Source organism: Podarcis tiliguerta (genome assembly GCF_965153285.1).
Source record: "Podarcis tiliguerta genome assembly, chromosome: 3".
Classification (NCBI taxonomy): domain Eukaryota; kingdom Metazoa; phylum Chordata; class Lepidosauria; order Squamata; family Lacertidae; genus Podarcis; species Podarcis tiliguerta.
Genome location: NC_139536.1, coordinates 6051038 through 6069448, shown reverse-complemented (window position 1 = coordinate 6069448; position 18411 = coordinate 6051038). Strand labels below are relative to the sequence as shown.

Here is an 18411-nt window from a genome sequence, read left to right as displayed (position 1 = left end):
AGGGAGCCGGCGTACAGCTTCTGGGTCATGTGGCCAGCATGACTAAGCCACTTCTGGCGAGCCAGAGCAGCGCACTTCCCGCCGGAGTGGTACCTATTTATCTACTTGCACTTTGACGTGCTTTTGAACTGCTAGGTTGGCAGGAGCAGGGAACCGAGCAATGGGAGCTCACCCCATCGCGCGGATTCGAACCACCGACCTTCTGATCGGCAAGTCCTAGGCTCTGTCGTTTAACCCACAGAGCCACCCTCCCCCTTAAATAAATTCAGACGAGTCTCAAATTTTGGTTTGGTTTTTGGCAGAATTTAGGCCACAACTTTATTGATTACGGCAAGTGAATGGTCGCATAGGCTCTGGTTCGACTAGCTCTCTGCACCGTTGCAGGTAGCACTGACCCAGGGCACCAGCACAGGTCAGTCTAGGTTGAACACCTGGATGAGCGGAAAGCTGGGAACAGGCTATCTCCGCCACCCAAATGCCCCCCTGGACTCAGGCACAGGTGTAACCCCCTCTCAGGGGTTTACCAAACCATCAAGTCCCTGGATTCCTTTAACAGAATACCCTTCACATAGGGATGGCGAGAGCGTTCTCCCATCCCTATCACCTGAACCAGAGCCTATCCACAACCTTACAAGTTGTGACGATTTGCTACGCAGCAGGAGAAACCCAAATGGCAGCAGCCAATCAGCCAAGTGGGGGAAATTCCTGCCGTGCCCCTGTCCCAACGACAGACGACGGCATAGCAAGGTCAAGCGCAAAGCCCTAAAAGTAGGGAGAGGTGGGCGGGTGTTCCGATGCACGCACTGAAAAAGGAAGCTCTGGGTCACGTGCATGGGCATAAATAGGTCCCTTGATCTGTTTAGCTTGCATCCCATTGGCCTGTTTGAACCCTGCATCAAGAGACCTACCAATCGGGTGTTGCGGCTATCCAAACGTACGCACCCACAACACAGGGTTAGGTTGCCAGGTCTCACCACAACATGTGCCCTCTTTAAAGGAGGACCAAAATTCCCGAAAATCAGTTGCTGGAACCCACAGGAGACGAGAGTGTTGCTATTGTGATGGGGTCCTGCTTGGAGTTTCGTCACAGGAATCTGTTTTTCTTCTTCTGCCTATTGTAATAATAATAATAATAATAATAATAATTTATTATTTATACCCCGCCCATCTGGCTGAGTTTCTCCAGCCACTCTGGGCGGCTTCCAATCAAGTGTTAAAAACAGTACAGCATTAAATATTAAAAACTTCCCTAAACAGGGCTGCTTTCGGATGTCTTTTAAAGAGAAGATAGCTGCTTATTTCCTTCACATCTGAAAGGAGGGCGTTCCACAGGGCGGGCGCCACTACCGAGAAGGCCCTCTGTCTGGTTCCCTGTAACCTCACTTCTCACAATGAGGGAACCACTAGAAGGCCCTCGGTGCTGGATCTCAGTGTCCAGGCTGAACGATGGGGGTTCAGACGCTCCTTCAGGTATACAGGACCAAGGCCATTTAGAGCTTTAAAGCTCAGCACCAACACTTTGAATTGTCCTCGGAAATGTACTGGGAGCCAATGCAGATCTCTCAGGACCGGTGTTATGTGGTCCCGGAGGCCACTCCCAGTCATCAGTCTAGCTGCCGCATTCTGGATTAATTGCAGTTTCCGGGTCACCTTCAAAGGTAGCCCCACGTAGAGCGCATTGCAGTAGTCCAAGCGGGAGGTAGCTAGAGCATGCACCACTCTGGCAAGACAGTCTGCGGGCAGGTAGGGTCTCAGCCTGCATACCAGTTTCCTGCTTGGCAGGGGGTTGGACTCGATGGCCCTTGTGGTCTCTTCCAACTCTATGATTCTATGATTCTATGATTCTACCAGGTGGAGCTGGGAGACAGCAGCCCTGGACACAGAGTTAACCTGCACCTCCATGGACAGCTGTGAGTCCAAAATGACTCCCAGGCTGCACACCTGGTCCTTCAGGGGCAGATGCTGTATGATTTTAAATTGCTTGCCCATAGCTTCTTTTATTTCTTCTTTTGTCATTATACACATCTTTATGCACAGTTGATTGGTTGCATTTATATCCCACTTTTTTTTCCCAAGGAATTCACTGATGGCAAACATGCTTCTCCCATTCCAAATTTAACCTCCACAACCCCGGTCTCCCAGGTGCTAGTCCGACTCTGCCACTAACCACTGCATCACACTGTCTCTCTTGAGCCCAGTGTGTACATTTTTGTACCCGTTACCTGCCTGAAAAACTGCATTGAAAATTCAAAGAAATGTGGGTTTTGAAGGACGGAAGTGTTTTGGTTTGCAGTGGCCTTAGCATCACCTCTCTCCTTTAGATGACTTGTGTTTATTAAGACAAGGGTCTCAAATTATCTACCTGTATTATCTGCCTACTCTCCAAAAAATAAAACAAATGCCCAATTAACAGCCACAAAGGAGCCAGAGATTCACTTTCTTCTCTCTCTCTCTGTGAATACCTTTTATCAACATCCCATTTAGAGCATCTGCCCCCAAAACAATAGCGGCGTTGAGGAGAAAGTAGACCTGTGTTCTCTAAAAAGATTTGTTTTTCAATAGAATTCTTTCTGTGAAAAGATTCCCCCAGAATAATTACAGATTTGGTGTCGGAATTATATGAATTCCCAGCAAGTCTTCAGCAGGCTGGACAATTACCCAATAACTCAAATTACATTTTAATGCGTTTGCATGAGGTCGTTCCAAGAGTTCATTTCTGGCCACGTTCCCAGGTGGACAAAAAGTTGGTTTTGCTTTACATCGTACCCTTAGAAGAAGAAGGTTGAACTGTCTCTGAATCCAGCACCAGATCTAATTGTGTCATTCTGGAGAAAGTCACATTCCTATTTCTCTCTTTCCCAGTCAGATAAATTTGGGACAGAAGGGAAGGCAACTCTGTTTTTGTTGTTAAAAAAAATATATGGCGAAGGTGAGACTCAAATCCAGCTCTCTTAATTTATTTGTTTTTATTATTTACAGTTTTTAAAGCCTGCTCTGCGCTGAATAGTTTCAACCCCAGAGCAGGGAATCAAGTGTTAAAAACAAAGCAATGCACAAAATTAGCAAAATAATATGAATAAGCCGAATAAACAACAAAATAACAATTCTATCGTAAGGTAAGCAAGCATAACAACAATGACAAAAAATAAGAATACCAGCTTAATACCAAATACCTGGGTAAACATACACACACACACACACACGATATCAAGATATTAATTCACACTTTCTAAAATGGCGCACTAACTGAAACACAGCTATCCTTCGAAACCAGCACTACTCTGAATTTTGCAATGCAGTTCTCCAGCAAAGCAACACACATTCTAGGATGCAACGTGCATAAAGGTAAAGGTAAAGGGACCCCTGACCATTAGTTCCAGTCATGGCTGACTCTAGGGTTGTGGCGTTCATCTCGCTTTATTGGCCGAGGGAGCCGGTGTACAGCTTCTGGGTCATGTGGCCAGCAGGACTAAGCCGCTTCTAGCGAACCAGAGCAGCGTACGGAAATGCCATTTACCTTCCCGCCGGAGTGGTACCTATTTATCTACTTGCACTTTGACGTGCTTTCGAACTGCTAGGTTGGCAGGAGCAGGGACCGAGCAACGGGAGCTCATCCTGTCACGGGGATTCGAACCGCCGACCTTCTGATCGGCAAGTCCTAGACTCAGTGGTTTAACCCACAGCGCCACCCGCGTCCCTTCTAATCAGTCATACCAACAGGCTAAAAAACAGTTTCTATCCATGGGCTGTTAGGCTGCTGAATGGAAAATAATATAGTGCAACTGACTTTTGGGGTTGGTCTGTTGTGCGACAAGCACACAAAGTGCAATGAGATTGAGTGTTTGGGGGGGGGAGGCTCAGTTAATTTCATTGTAAGGTTGTACATTGACAGTAAAGGTATTATCATCATCACCATCTTCATTAAATAAGTAAAGGTAAAGGTAAAGGTACCCCTGCCTGTACGGGCCAGTCTTGACAGACTCTAGGGTTGTGCGCCCATCTCACTCAAGAGGCCGGGGGCCAGCGCTGTCCGGAGACACCTCCGGGTCACGTGGCCAGTGTGACATCGCTGCTCTGGCGAGCCAGAGCCGCACACGGAACGCCGTTTACCTTCCCGCTAATAAGCGGTCCCTATTTATCTACTTGCACCCGGGAGTGCTTTCGAACTGCTAGGTTGGCAGGCGCTGGGACCGAACAGTGGGAGCGCACCCCGCCGTGGGGATTCGAACCGCCGACCTTTTGATCGGCAAGCCCTAGGCGCTGAGGCTTTTACCCACAGCGCCACCCGCATCATCATCACCATCTTCATTACATAGGACATCCCTATTTTCATCGGAGAAATGTTGGAGGATATGCTCGAGAAGCAGGCTGAACAGAAAACTAAAATCAGCTGGTTAGGAGAAGAGAGAAGGGGGAGGCCCAGCAGATCTACCTTCCCATTCCTCCTGAGCAGCCTTATCAACATTGAGGCCTATGAGGATCCTCAGGACTGGGAACAGAGGAGAAAAACCAGCCACGGCTTCTGGCCGCCCTCTTTTCCTTTTTTGTTATGTCTAGGAATTGTTGCTGTATTGTTTCTGTGGACAATTTGCTTCGTGTTTCCTCCTCTGGATTCTTGTGGGCTATGATTCATGCCACTCTAGGGTGGGGTGGCAGAGAAAGGTGTTCAGCTGCTCAGAAGCCACAGAGAGTCTGTTGGCACACCAAGTGGGTTGGCTGCCCCATGTAAAAGATGGGGCGGGAACCGTTGCTATGACCCTTGATTGTGTCATCTATCTCTGTTCACAAATATATGCCTTTTTATGCACGTTTCAGGGGTGCGGGTGGCTCTGTGGGTTAAACCACAAATCCAGGACTGTCCCTGGCACATAGGGACACTGGGAGGGTCTACCATGGTAGGGCAAACGCTTTGCCTGTAGAATGTCCCAGGATCAGTCCCCAGAATCTCCAGGTAGGGCTGGGAAAAGTCTCCCCATCTGAAATCTTAGAGCTGCTGCCATTGACATTAATGAGCTAGGTGGACCGATGATCTGATTCAGTAAAAGGCGCCTTCCTATGTTGCTCATGGGTAGAGCATCTGCTTGGCATGCAGAAGGTTCCGGGTTCAATCCACAGCATCTCCCGTTAGGGCTTGACTGACTGATTATATTTCTCCATCGGCCCATTCTGCTCCTGCCCTCCTGCCCTCTACTGCTGTAGCTGATGGTGGTGCCTGTGGGTCAACAGCTGCGGGAGCTTGGACTTGATGGCCGGGGTCTGCAGTGAGTGACATGGTGCTAGCAGAGCAAGCAGGGGGACCCCAGGATTCTGAGTTGAGGCACTGCCTTGGACGGCTCTTCACCCTATGTATGCTGGATCTGGTAGGCAGCAGCACACACAAATGGATCCAGGCTCCTCACAAGTGCTTTCCCTCAGGTAGAGCTCATCCCACACCGTTAAACCTGCGCATACTTTGTGTGGTGAGTTCCCGTCCCCCCCCAGTGGAAATTGTTATGTACTGAGTTGAATAGGATCCAAACTGCAGCAGTCTGATTGGTCCTAGAACAATAGGATCCAAAACGCAGCAGTCTGATTGGTCCTAGAACAATAGGATCCAAAACGCAGCAGTCTGATCGGTCCTAGAACAATGCAGCAGTATGATTGGTTGGCAGGAACCACCCAATCATTCTCCAGATAGAAGCGAATCCACAACCTGATTGGTTTACAGTAGAATTCCGGAATTAGCCAATCATGTGCAGCCCATTGTGTAAATAATGTATATAAAGCAGATACTTTGAGGGGACATTCATTCATTCCTCCTCACCACTATGAGCTGAATAAAGAGCATGAAATCACTTTGCGACTCTGAGTATATTTCAGAAATACATGACACAATTATTTAAGGTTAATGGGCTAAATATGGCCACAACTTTATTGGTTACAGGTGATGAGCAGTATTGGCTTAGGCATCGGTCCTAACAGACTATCTGACTCCAGCCTGTCTGCTTGAAGTCCAGGAAGGGTTAACCACCAGTAGGGGGAGTCCTGCTGATGCACATCAACTGGGAACTCCCCCAGGGTCACCGATAGGGGGCGTGCCTTAGGCCCTCACCTCCATAGGCTTCGGACAAGGCCAAGCCCCCCAGAATCCTTTATCAGACTACTCTTCAATATGCGGGGCAGGTGATGGCGCTACCTCCCCTCTTCCATCTACAAAACAATACCAATACCCATACCTAACCGCCAATACTAAGAAAGATGTGACAACTTGCTACGAGGTAGGCGACAACCAAGTGGCTGGTATGTGGGAAAAGAGGGAGATCCCTGGCCGCTCCTGCGTTTAAATTGGGCGGGCCACGCCCCCAAAGCCAGCCGATTGGCTGGCCACGGGGTGACGTAGCCGGGGATTCCCCCAATCACGCGGGGGCTGGGGCCATGACACCCGCAATCCCACCTCCTCTGCAGGGCGGAAGTGGCTTTTTCCCAAACTGCCTCCCCACAATCATTAACATCTGTGGAGATGCCCCACTTTCCCTCTGGTTACAGCTTTGGTTGAACGGGCCACATCATGAGACAGGGCATTCTTGGTGATGGCCCCCCTCCCCAGTTCTGGAACTCCCTCCCAAATGCCCCCCCCCATCTTAGCCTCATTTAGGCACAAGGTGCACAACCCTTTTGCTTCCCCAGACCTCTGGAATGCAATCTTCCTTCTTGGCAACGCCGCAAGAATGCCGTTGTTCTATTAAAAGTAAACAGAGTTATTGTGCCATATTAGTTTCCCTGCGCTCTCAGGGCAGGCTTGAAGTATGAAGAAATAAATAAAGATCTGCACCTGTTAATCGCTTTTGTGGGTGGGCTCCCATAAGCCATTACACCAGCCCTTCCTTGCCTCCCAGGTAGCGAGGCTCAGCAATGCAAAGCTGAGATCGTGTCAAGTACGGTAACAAGATAAGGGTTTATTAATTGTGCAACACTCTGCTACAGTATTTCTCCCGCTCTTCTCTCCCTCTGACCTCATCCTTAGTAATCCGTTTGTTCGCCCTGAGCACGGTGCCTGACAGGTCTCTCTCTGCAGCAGGAAAAGCCTTCTGCGGGAAAGCTAGAGAAAGCTTGTTTGCTCTTGCCCGGGAACATCACCAGGCAGCCGGGGCGAAGTCTCTTAGAGAGACGGTTTAGGCTGAAGGCTTTCACTTCCATTTTTCTCAAGTTCAGGTCATATAAGGAAGTTCTGGTTGCTCGTCCGTTCCTCCCCCTTCTCCCCCCTTGACAATTTGCGGCTGAAAACCAACAATGTGCCTTTGTGTTCCTGCTTAGATGGTGTCCCGTCTTGCTAAAGGGGGTGTCTTGGATTGAAAGCACTGAGTCCCAACTTCTGAGCAAAGGAAATTTGGAGCAACTGATCACTGCATGGATGGTGTTGCCTGGGTATTGGAGCCCCCTGCTAACTTCTTGATGGATGTTGATGGCATTCCGCCGGAAAGTAAGGTGTCTGCCCCTAAGATTGAGATAGAAGAAATGTTGGACGGTGCAGATCCCGAGACGGGAGGAGGTGCTCCTCCTGACGACCACTTGCGGAACCTGAAAGCTCTGACGGAGAAACTGAGGCTGGAGACGAGGAGACCCTCCTATCTGGAGTGGAAGGCCCAGCTGGAGGGGATTGCATGGAAAAGCCACCCAGAGCCTTCTGCGGAAGCCAGCCGGGATGAGAAACCAATGGAGGAAAGCGTTCCTTTAACAGAGGTGCGAGTTCATATCAATGGAGGCTCTTTGAAAGCGCAGGTTCCGGTGATGACCCAGGAGAAAATCAGTGGCTTTGGAAATATTGATGAGGCTCTCAACTGGCTCAGGAAAGAACTGGTAAGTTGGTTCCTGCTGATGTTTATTAACCTTTTAACTGCATCACTTCCTGACGACCTGTTTTATTGAGCATTCACCCTGATTTCTTTGCAGGGAGGTTAGACGATGCTGGCTATTAAATGAGAATCCATTCTGATTTGTTTGTGGGGAAGTTAGATGGCTTGGTGTCGAAACCAGTGTTATCCTGCATTTACCGCAGCACTTTCCTTATTGCAAAAAGTCTGACCTCTTGGAGAAACAGGTTTATTGCACAAGGCCTCCTCATCAGCAATAAGTGTGCGGCCTCAACTTGCTGGCATGTGATTAAATATCACCCTCAAATTGTGACAGTTTTGAAGTGCTGCATGTTCCTCTGACTTCAATGGGTCTACTTTCTTATGTGTGTGCGCTGGATTTCACCCTAAGGGAAGAAGAAAAATCTCACCTCTCTTTAGTCACAATCATTCACAGAAAACACACAACTCTCTCCATCTTTCTTTCTTTCTTTCTTTCTTTCTTTCTTTCTTTCTTTCTTTCCCTTTGTTCATTTATACATGCAAAGTCTTCATTCCGTAGGGAAAGGAAAAACAAAAATAGGCCTCTGCTCTCAATGAGCTTACAGTCTGAACATTTTTTTTGTTCCATTTCCCCCTCGCCCTTGTTATTCCTTTCCCTCTATTGTTCCTTCTTTTATTTCTCTCCATCCTTTTTGCAGTAAGCTGGCTGGCATGCATAACTTTATATACTCCTTCCAGCAGCATTTAAGGAACTCCTTCCGAGCTGGAGATTGCAATGAAATCGCATACAAGTTCACTCTGTCTCTGAGCTCCCCTGCCCGACATTCGGCTCATTTGGGCTGGTTTTTTTTTTTTTGGGGGGGGGAGTCTTCTTCTCTCACCTGCTTATTTCACCACTATAACTAAAAGAAAAGAGATAACCTCAACAATGTGGCTTAAAAATAATTAAATCTGGAGAGGGATCAATTGAACCTCGAACCTTCTGCACGCAATGTGGGTGCACTAACCACTGAGCTATGGCCCAAGCACTCTTGCCCCCCCCCCAATGAAGAGGAGGAGGGTGATGCTGTCCTAGAGAAAATCACCTGCTCCGTTGGCTGAATTTCCTGTACTTTCATCGTCAAAATAGCTTAATAGCAGTTTTGTGCTTCTCTTTCCAATCGATGTTAATGCCTGCTGTAATTGCGTGCAGCCTGGAGACCGAACAGAGGCTGTGATTATAATGCCAGCCTAAGTTGATTTAATGGAAATGCTGACTGGGTACCTTTGCTGAATTTAGAAAGGAGGACAGGCAACAGGAAATCTTCAGTTTCTTCCCTAAATACCTGGAAACCGCTCTACAGAGCTGGTGGCACCATCGGAGCAGGACTTTGGGGAGTCCGTTCAGCAGAAGGTGGAGAAGCAGGGAGAGCTGCCCACATGCTGAAGCCAACTGTTTGTTGAGGTCCCCAAGCCACCCCAATAACTCACACATCACACGTAATTTTTTGTTTAAGGTTTTTGGCATAATTTTGGCCACAACTTTATTAAAATACAAAAATGTGAGTGGTTGCTTAGGCATTGGTTCCGACTATCTGTCCCCCCATCCAGGGACAGAACTGACTTCTGAAAACAATATTGGAGAGAAATGAAGCTGGGCACCAGACCCTCACCTCTCCCTGCATGCTCCCTGGGGCTTGTGCGGCCCAAGCCCGATGCCAGGGACTTGGAGGAAAGCATGGCAAGCCCCTGGATTCCTTTAACGGAATTCCCTTTCAGCACCAGCATTGGAGGGGTGGGGACTTACCCCTCCACCAACCAATTTTTTAACCAATGCCCAACCGCAGACCTTACAAGTTGTGACAATTTGCTACGCAGTAGGCAAAAACCAAATAGCTCCAGCCAATCAGCAAAATGGACAAAATTCCTACCAGGCCCCTGCCCCCAAAACAGGTGACCCCATGACAGGCATAGCAAGGTCAAGCTCAAAATCCCCAGTTCACGGAGGGTGGGCGCATGCAGCAAAAGAGGACGCCCAAAGCTGTGTGCCCAATATTTAAAACCTTTGAGCCCAACCCACAAATTGGCAACATCGAAATCTCCCCAGAAACACAAGTACCCAATCACAGCCTGTGGTCATCCAAACAGATCTGCCCAGCAACAGTGAGGTGGCCTGCTAGACCCCACCGCAACACGTGCTCTCTATTAAGGAGAACACGCTTTGCCATCTATGAGGGAAACTTTATTTCACCCAGAGGACTGCATTCCCTTCTGGTCTGCCTTCCTTGAGCCACATGGCTGGCATGGGCAGGTAAAGGTTAAAGGACCCCTGACAGTTAAGTCCAGTCGAACGACTCTGGGGTTGCTGCGCTCATCCCGCTTTACAGGCCAAGGGAGCGGACGTTTGTCCACAGACAGTTTTTCTGGGTCATGTGGCCAGCATGACTAAGCCGCTTCTGGCAAAACCAGAGCGGCGCACAGAAACGCCATTTGCCTTTCCGCCGGAGTGGTACCTGTTTATCTACTTGCACTTTGATGTGCTTCCAAACTGCTAGGTTGGCAGGAGTTGGTACTGACCAACAGGAGCTCACCCTGTAACAGGGATTTGAACTGCTGACTTCTAGACCACCACCTCGCCGATGTGGGGATCCAGGGCACAGTCCTTCAATGGTTGCACTCATTTCTCTTTGGTCAGGGACAGAGGGTGGCGCTTGGGGGGGGAACTGCTGTCACGCCACTCCTTAGTGTGTGGAGTGCCACAGGGTGCGATACTCTCCCCGATGCATTTCAACATCTTTATGCGCCCCCTTGCCCAGCTTGTCCGGAGTTTTGGGTTGGGCTGTCATCAGTATGCTGATGACACCCAACTCTATCTGTTGATGGATGGCCATCCTGACTCTGCCCCAGACACACTGACCAGATGTTTGGAAGCTGTGGCTGGATGGTTACATGGGAGCCGGTTGAAGTTAAATCCTTCGAAGACAGAGGTCCTTTGGTTGGGTGGGGACGATATGGGATTGGGGGGGGGGCAACTCCCATCTCTTGCAGGGGAACAATTAGTGCCAGCACCGTCCATTAAGAGTTTGGGTGTAATCTTCGACAGCTATAACAAAGGCGGCAATTTTTCCTCTCTGCCAAGCTAAGCAGTTGGCTCCTTACCTTTCTCGCTCTGACCTAGCCACTGTGATCCACGTGACGGTCACCTCCAGACTGGATTATTGTAACTCACTCTATGTGGGGCTGCTCTTGAGACTGACCCAGAAACTTCAGTAGGTGCAGAATGCCACGGCGAGACTCCTTACAGGGTCCTCGCCACGGGATCACATTCACCCGGTACTATACCAGCTGCACTGGTTCCCGGTGGAGTACAGGATCAGGTTCAAGGTGCTGGTTTTAACCTTTAAAGCCCTATACAGCCTAGGACCCTCGTACCTACGGGACCGCCTCTCCTGGTTTGTCCCATGGAGGACCTTATGGTCTTCAAACAAAAACATCTTGGAGGTTCCGGGCCACAGGGAGGTTAGGCTGGCCTCAACCAGAGCCAGGACTTTTTCGGCTGTGGCCCCAATCTGGTGGAATGCTCTGTCACAAGAGACTTGACATCTTTCCGCAGGGCCTGCAAGACAGAGCTGTTCCACCAGACCTTTGAATTGATTTTAGAATGTTGTGTTACTTTTATTGTTGTTAGCTACTCTGAGCCCGGCTTCGGCTGGGGAGGGCGGGATATAAATAATTTATTATTATTATTATTCATAGTAGTATTAATAGAATCATAGAATTGTGGCGATGGAAGGGACCACAAAGGGCATCTAACCCAACCCCCAGAATGCAGGGATCTTTTGCCCCAAAGGGGGATCGAACCTATGGCCCTGAGATTAAGAATATCGTATGCAAAGGCCAGCTTCATTGGCCCAGAATACTGCCTTCTGCCTCCTGCACCACAATTAACCTGTCGCTGGTTCTTCATCTATTGCCAAAGGAGAATCTGATGTGTGAGAAACTCAATCTCTTTATCTGGGACACCCGAAACCGAGCACCAAGTCTGAAGCCAGGGGACAGGGATTCAGTGCTGGCAACTTTCCTCCGTGTCAGAGCTGTAATCCTTTTGTCAGCCATCACAAGGCTTTGTCCGTTGCCCCTTTATGCTCCTATCCTGTGGAGATCAGCTCCCCACCGACTCCCTCCTTTGTTTTACAAGGAGGGAGAGAGACCCTTCTCACCCTGAAAGAGCAAATGAAAGCTGGCGGGAAGCTTTATCTCCCTGGGAAAGTTTGGAAACTGTTGGGCTGGAGCTGCTGAAGAACTGATCCTCATTTCCCCCTCTCAACGAAACAACGGCAGAGTCCCATTGCAGATGAAAATAAGGTTGTAAGACTATAGATGCACCAGAACTGGGGCCATCTAGTCAAGAACTATAGTTAAAGCTCCGTACAGTTAAAGCTATGGTTTTCCCAGTAGTGATGTATGGAAGTGAGAGCTGGACCATAAAGAAGGCTGATCGCCGAAGAATGGATGCTTTTGAATTATGGTGCTGGAGGAGACTCTTGAGAGTCCCATGGACTGCAAGAAGATCAAACCTCTCCATTCTTAAGGAAATCAGCCCTGAGTGCTCACTGGAAGGAAAGATCCTGAAGCTGAGGCGCCAAGACTTTGACCACCTCATGAGAAGAGAAGACTCCCTGGAAAAGACCCTGATGTTGGGAAAGATGGAGGGCACAAGGAGAAGGGGATGACAGAGGACTAGATGACAGTGTTCTCGAAGCTACCAGCATGAGTTTGACCAAACTGTGGGAGGCAGTGGAAGACAGGAGTGCTTGGTGTGCTCTGGTCCATGGGGTCACGGAGAGTCAAACACGACTAAACGACTAAACAATAACAAAGTCAACAACTACTTTTTCCATAAGATCTAGATGCCCTCATAATCAGAACATCATCATCATCATCATCATCATCATCATCAGTCATTTTGAAGTTATCCCCACTATTGTGATCAACCAGTTGCCTTCATGGTATTCTTTTCAGGACCTGCTAAAAACATTCCTGTTTAGAGAAGCATACCCAGATGCTTAGAAAGCCAATGCAATTCCATTTTAGTATTTTAACTTTCGCAAGCGTAATTTTTACTTGATTTTATTTGTAAACCGCTTTGAGGAGGGTTGTAGTTGTTGTTGTTTTGAATTCAAGCCACTTGTAATTTCTATGAAATTAATAAATAACAATAACTCTTATAGGTGACTCGGAAACTTCAGCTTGTCCAAAATGCAGCGGCTGGATTACTGGCTGGGCTTCCATTCTAGATCTCATAGAAGACCAGCTTTGAAATAACTGCACTGGTTGAGAGTGTGTTTCTGATCCCAGCTCAAGGTGCTCATGTCACTGTTTAAAGCCCTAAATGACTCGGGCCCCAAATACCCAAAACACAGTCTCCTTCTTTACATCCCCTCTCGGGTGCCGCAATCAGCAGAGGTGTCCTTCTCAATACTGTCGTACCTCGGAAGTTGAACGGAATCCGTTCCGGAACTCCATTTGACTTCCAAAACATTCAGAAACCAAAGCGTGGCTTCCGATTGGCTGCAGGAGCTTCCTGCAGCCAATTGGAAGTCCCGGAAGCTGCACTGGACATTCAGCTTCCCCAAAAAATTCAAAAACCGGAACACTCACTTCCGGGTTTCGATTGTTCAGGAGCCGAAACATATACAGTGGTGCCCCGCAAGGCGAATGCCTCGCAAGACGGAAAACCTGCTAGACGGAAGGGTTTTCCATTTTGGAGGTGCTTCGCAAAACGAATTTGCTATGGGCTTGCTTCACAAGACGAAAATGTCTTGCGAGTTCCTGCGGGGTTCCCCCCCCCTTTTCCCCAAGCCGCTAAGCCGCTTAACAGCTGATCCGCTAAGCCGCTTATCAGCTGATCCACTAAGCCGCTTATCAGCTGATCCGCTAAGCCGCTTATCAGCTGATCCGCTAAGCCGCTTATCAGCTGATCCGCTAAGCCGCTTATCAGCTGATCCGCTAAGCCCGCTAAGCCGCTAATAGCGCTAATCCGCTAAGCCGCTAATGGGCTTGCTTCGCAAGACGAAAAAACCACAAGACGAAGAGACTCGCGGAACGGATTCTTTTTGTCTTGCGAGGCACCACTGTAAGTACCAAGACATTTGACAACCAAGGTACGACTGTAGTTCCTCTGCCCTCTGAGGCAAGGGTGGTGGTGGTCCAGGAGAGAACCTTCTCTGTGGTGGTTTTTAAATCATGGACCTCCTTTGCTACAGAGGTGCACCTGGTGCCTTCATTATACAGCTTCCGGAGAAGGCTGAAGAAACACCTCTTTACCCTGGCTTTTGATGCTTGAGGTGTACGTTTTTAGGACGCAGCTTATTCTTGTGATTGCAAGTTGCTTCAAACTGTTCTTAACAGTGTACTTTGATGTTGCAAATCACCCCAGGACCATACGGAAGAAGAGTGTGCAATAAATATTCTTGCCTACCTTTCACCCTAAGGCCCCAGAGTGGCTGACTACAATTAAAATGGAATGTTAAAAAGCTTTTAACAGTAATTATTTTCAGAATATTTTTTTTCTGCTTTGTTTTTAAATTGTGCATCTGTTTGGCACCTGGGTTTCCTTGGGGAGGAAGGGCAGAATAAAAATCCAATAAACAAATTTGTTCCCTTCACCCTTTCCTGGTTAAAGTTGCCGCTTTAATCTTACCCTCCAACATTTCTCTGATGAAAACCGGGACTTTTTCCTAAGGAAAAGTGGGGCATTCTAGGATCAAATCATATTCCATACCCTTCAACATTTCTCCGATGAAAATAGGAATGTCCTAAGGAAAGTGGGACATTCTAGGATCACATCATATTCGATACCCTTCAACATTTCTCCGATGAAAATAGGAATGTCCTAAGGAAAGTGGGACATTCTAGGATCACATCATATTCCATACCCTTCAACATTCTCTGAGGTTGAATCGTGACAAGACAGAAGTACTGTTTTTGGGGGACAGGACGCAGGCGGGTGTGGAGGACTCCCCTGGTCCTGAATGGGTTAACTGTGCCCCTGAAGGACCAGGTGCGCAGCCTGGGAGTCATTCTGGACTCACAGCTGTCCATGGAGGCACAGGTCAATTCTGTGTCCAGGGCAGCTGTTTATCAGCTCCATCTGGTACGCAGGCTGAGACCCTACCTGCCCGCAGATTGTCTCGCCACAATGGTGCATGCTCTGGTTATCTCCCTCTTGGACTACTGCAATGCACTCTGTGTGGGGCTTTGAAGCTGACCCAGAAACTACAACTAATCCAGAATGCAGCAACTAGACTGGTGACTGGGAGCGGCCGCAGAGACCACATAACACCGGTCTTGAAAGACCTACACTGGCTACCAGTACGTTTTCGAGCACAGTTCAAAGTTTGGTGCAGACCTTTAAAGCCCTAAACGGCCTCGGCCCAATATACCTGAAGGAGCATCTCCACCCCCATCGTTCTGCCCGGACACCGAGGTCCAGCACCGAGGGCCTTCTGGTGGTTCCCTCGCTGTGAGAAGCGAGGTTACAGGGAACCAGGCAGAGGGTCTTCTCGGTAGTGGCAGCCGCCCTGTGGAACACCCTCCCACCAGATGTCAAACAGATTTTAGAAGACATCTGAAGGCAGCCTTGTTTAGGGAAGCTTTTAATGTTTAATAGGCTTTGTATTTTAATATTCTGTTGGAAGCCGTCCAGAGTGGCTGGGGAAACCAAACTAGATGGGTGGGGTATAAATAAAAAAGAATAAGAATAATTATAACTCAGAAACTTGGACGGCTTCTGTAAATCTGGGGCTGTCCCTGGAAAGTAGGGACACCTGGAGGGTCTGTTTCAACCCCTCATGCCCCTTGACTATGAAACTATCCCTGCCTGCCTTTTGTGTTCCAGATGGAAATGCGTCTCCAGGACCAGCAGCTGGCCCGGCAGCTGATGCGCCTGCGCAGCGACATCAACAAGCTCAAAATCGAGCAGACCTGCCACCTCCACCGGCGGATGCTCAACGATGCCACCTACGAGCTGGAGGAGCGGGACGAGCTCTCTGACCTCCTGTGCGACTTCCCCCTGACGTCCTCCTTCAGCCTCTCCACCCCGCTCAAGCTCATTGGCGTGACGAAGATGAACATCAACTCCCGCCGGTTCTCGCTTTGCTAGAGGGAGGGGATGGGAGGGCAGAGGGGCAGAAGCGGGCGCGGAAGGTGACCTTGCCAATGTAGAGGAGGAGAAGCTTGCTTGTCCTCTTGCTCGGCAGAGGAAGGCAGGTGAGGTCGGAGGACAAAGAGGGAAGGCGGAGCAGATCTGGCAAGGGCTCTTCCACCGATCCAGTACGGCTGGGCGATGGCTACACTCAAGATCATGTTCCCAGAGTGCTTTGCAGGAAAGATGGAGAATACAAACAACCAGCTTCCTCAAGGGGAGGCAGAGAGGCTACCCTAACCCAATACTTTCCTTCAGAAACAGTCTCCCCTCCCCATGGGTGGAATAAGGGCGTGAAGTATGGTTACCAGACGTCCCCGTTTCCCGGGGACAGTCCCCGGATTTATAAATCTGCCCCTGGACAAAATCCATCCCCGGATTTCATTTAATGTCCCCGGATTTATATTTTAAGTGTTGTAGATTTATTAGTAAGGAATGAATGTTGCGTGATTGGTTCAACGGCACAAGACACATCATATGGGGACTTCCGGTGAGGCAAAATGGCGGATGCCGCGGCTGCGGGCAGCTCCTGAAGCCAGCCAGAGCCAACTGCGCTACCAGGCTGGCTCCGGGCTGCTGAGACTACCGCTGCCGCTGCTGAGGGGGAACCGGGGATGCCCTCTGCGTCAACTGGGGGAACTGCTGCCCCCCCATGACCCAAATCAAGCCAGGAGCGAGAGCACCCAGGCCACCCAGCCGACTGCCCAGTGGTGCTTCAGTGCCAGGAAAACCCTGGAGCTGACGCAGTGAGAAGGAAGAGAGAGAAAGAGTAAGGAGAAAAAAGAGGGGAGCCCCGACCTTGCCGCACCGCTGAGGACGAGAGGTAGGAGAGCACTGGGAGGGCAAGGACACGTGTGTGAGCCGAGGCCCAACCTGAGCCTACTCCACGGCGGCTAGTGCTCCAGGAGAGCAGGTCAGGGCCCAGAGGAAGGCCGCGTGACAGAGGGGACCACAAAAGAGAAGATATTACTTCTTAATTTTTTAAAAAATAACTTTTTTTCTCTTTTAAAAAAAAAGTCTCCCCGGATTCTTTGAAAAAAATCTGGTAACCTTAGTGTGGAGAGATGTGGCATGGTATGGACATCCAGTTGAAGTTGAATGGTCACTGGGGCCAAGATAAGGGAGTGGTCCTTCATGCATTGCCCAATTAATCTGCCTTTGTGGAATTCCACACCACCTGTGACCTTATCGGCATCCGCATTGCCGCAAGTGGAGAAGTAACTCTGTTCTCCTGTTCCTGTCCCTTCTACCATTTTCATAGGGAGATCCTCTCAAAGAGAGAAGAGTGCTGCTCTCATTTATATAGAACTCTATACACTTCTGTCACCTTGTTCTTCATTTGTTCCCTCCGAAACTAATCCCCAACACCCTGCACTTATCCTTTATCTGAGGGGAGAACGGCTGCCAGTCAGTGTAAACAATATTGAGATAGATGGATCCATGGTCTCAGTCAGTGTAAGGCAGCCTTCTAGGATGTTCCTGTGGCAAACAGTGAGAAGTGACGGCAGCCAGCATGGCAAATGGTCGGGGTGGAAAGAGCTGTTCAGAGTACCTGGTGGATTCATTGGCAATAAAAGTTGGGGTCCTGGATAAAGCTAATTGGCGCTCTGTTTCTGCTTTGTTGTTGTTTAGTCATTTAGTCGTGTCCGCCTCTTTGTGACCCCATGGACCAGAGCACGCCAGGCACTCCTGTCTTCCACTGCCTCCCGCAGTTGGGTCAAACTCATGCTGGTAGCTTCGAGAATACTGTCCAACCATCTCGTCCTCTGTCGTCCCCTTCTTCTTGTGCCCTCCATCTTTCCCAACATCAGGGTCTTTTCCAGGGAGTCTTCTCTTCTCATGAGGTGGCCAAAGTATTGGAGCCTCAACTTCAGAATCTGTCCTTCCAGTGAGCACTCAGGGCTGATTTCCTTCAGAATGGATAGGTTGGATCTTCTTGCAGTCCATGGGACTCTCAAGAGTGTCCACTCAGTGGCGTTGCGTGGGTTGTCCCTCCCCCAGATAGTCCCTCACTCTCTCTCCGCACCACACCGCATGCCTGGCACCCCCCCTCCACAGTGGGCGGCGTCCCGGCGGCTTGGATCGGATTTGCACAGCCAGCACTGCAGTGAGAGAGAGTGAGTGAGCCAGATAGGGGCAGAGAGCTGTGAGCGCAAGCGCGCACCCCCAGATGTTGCACCCGGTGTGGCCGGCCCCCCCTTCACCCCCACGCTACGCCACTGTGTCCACTACACATTGTTTAATGGGTACTTTGGCCTGATCGTATCCCATGCTGAGTATAAGACCTGGAGAGAAGCCCAGGGACGAGATTTTAGTTGCCACTGCCTGTTTCCACGTGGATTGAAAATCATCATTCACAGTGAGTGTGGCAAGGCCAAGGGGGAAATAAAGAGA

General features: G+C 49.3%; 1 protein-coding gene across 3 annotated transcripts in view; it reads left to right on the top strand.

Annotated features, from left to right (window-relative positions):
* Window positions 1-17621, top strand: part of FAM167A (family with sequence similarity 167 member A) — a 30427-nt gene extending 12806 nt beyond the window's left edge. Inside the window, exons 3-5 of one of the 3 annotated variants that reach the window (XM_083432799.1) lie at window positions 2980-3116; window positions 7294-7836; window positions 15712-17621. In XM_083432799.1, the coding sequence (XP_083288925.1) occupies window positions 7387-7836; window positions 15712-15975 (714 nt within the window). In that variant the 5' untranslated portion in view covers window positions 2980-3116; window positions 7294-7386 and the 3' untranslated portion in view covers window positions 15976-17621. Of the gene's footprint in view, window positions 1-2979; window positions 3117-6966; window positions 7837-15711 lie in introns of those variants that run through there. The other 2 variants (XM_083432798.1, XM_083432797.1) reach the window with 2 other exon arrangements.
* Window positions 17622-18411: the final 790 nt, after the last annotated feature.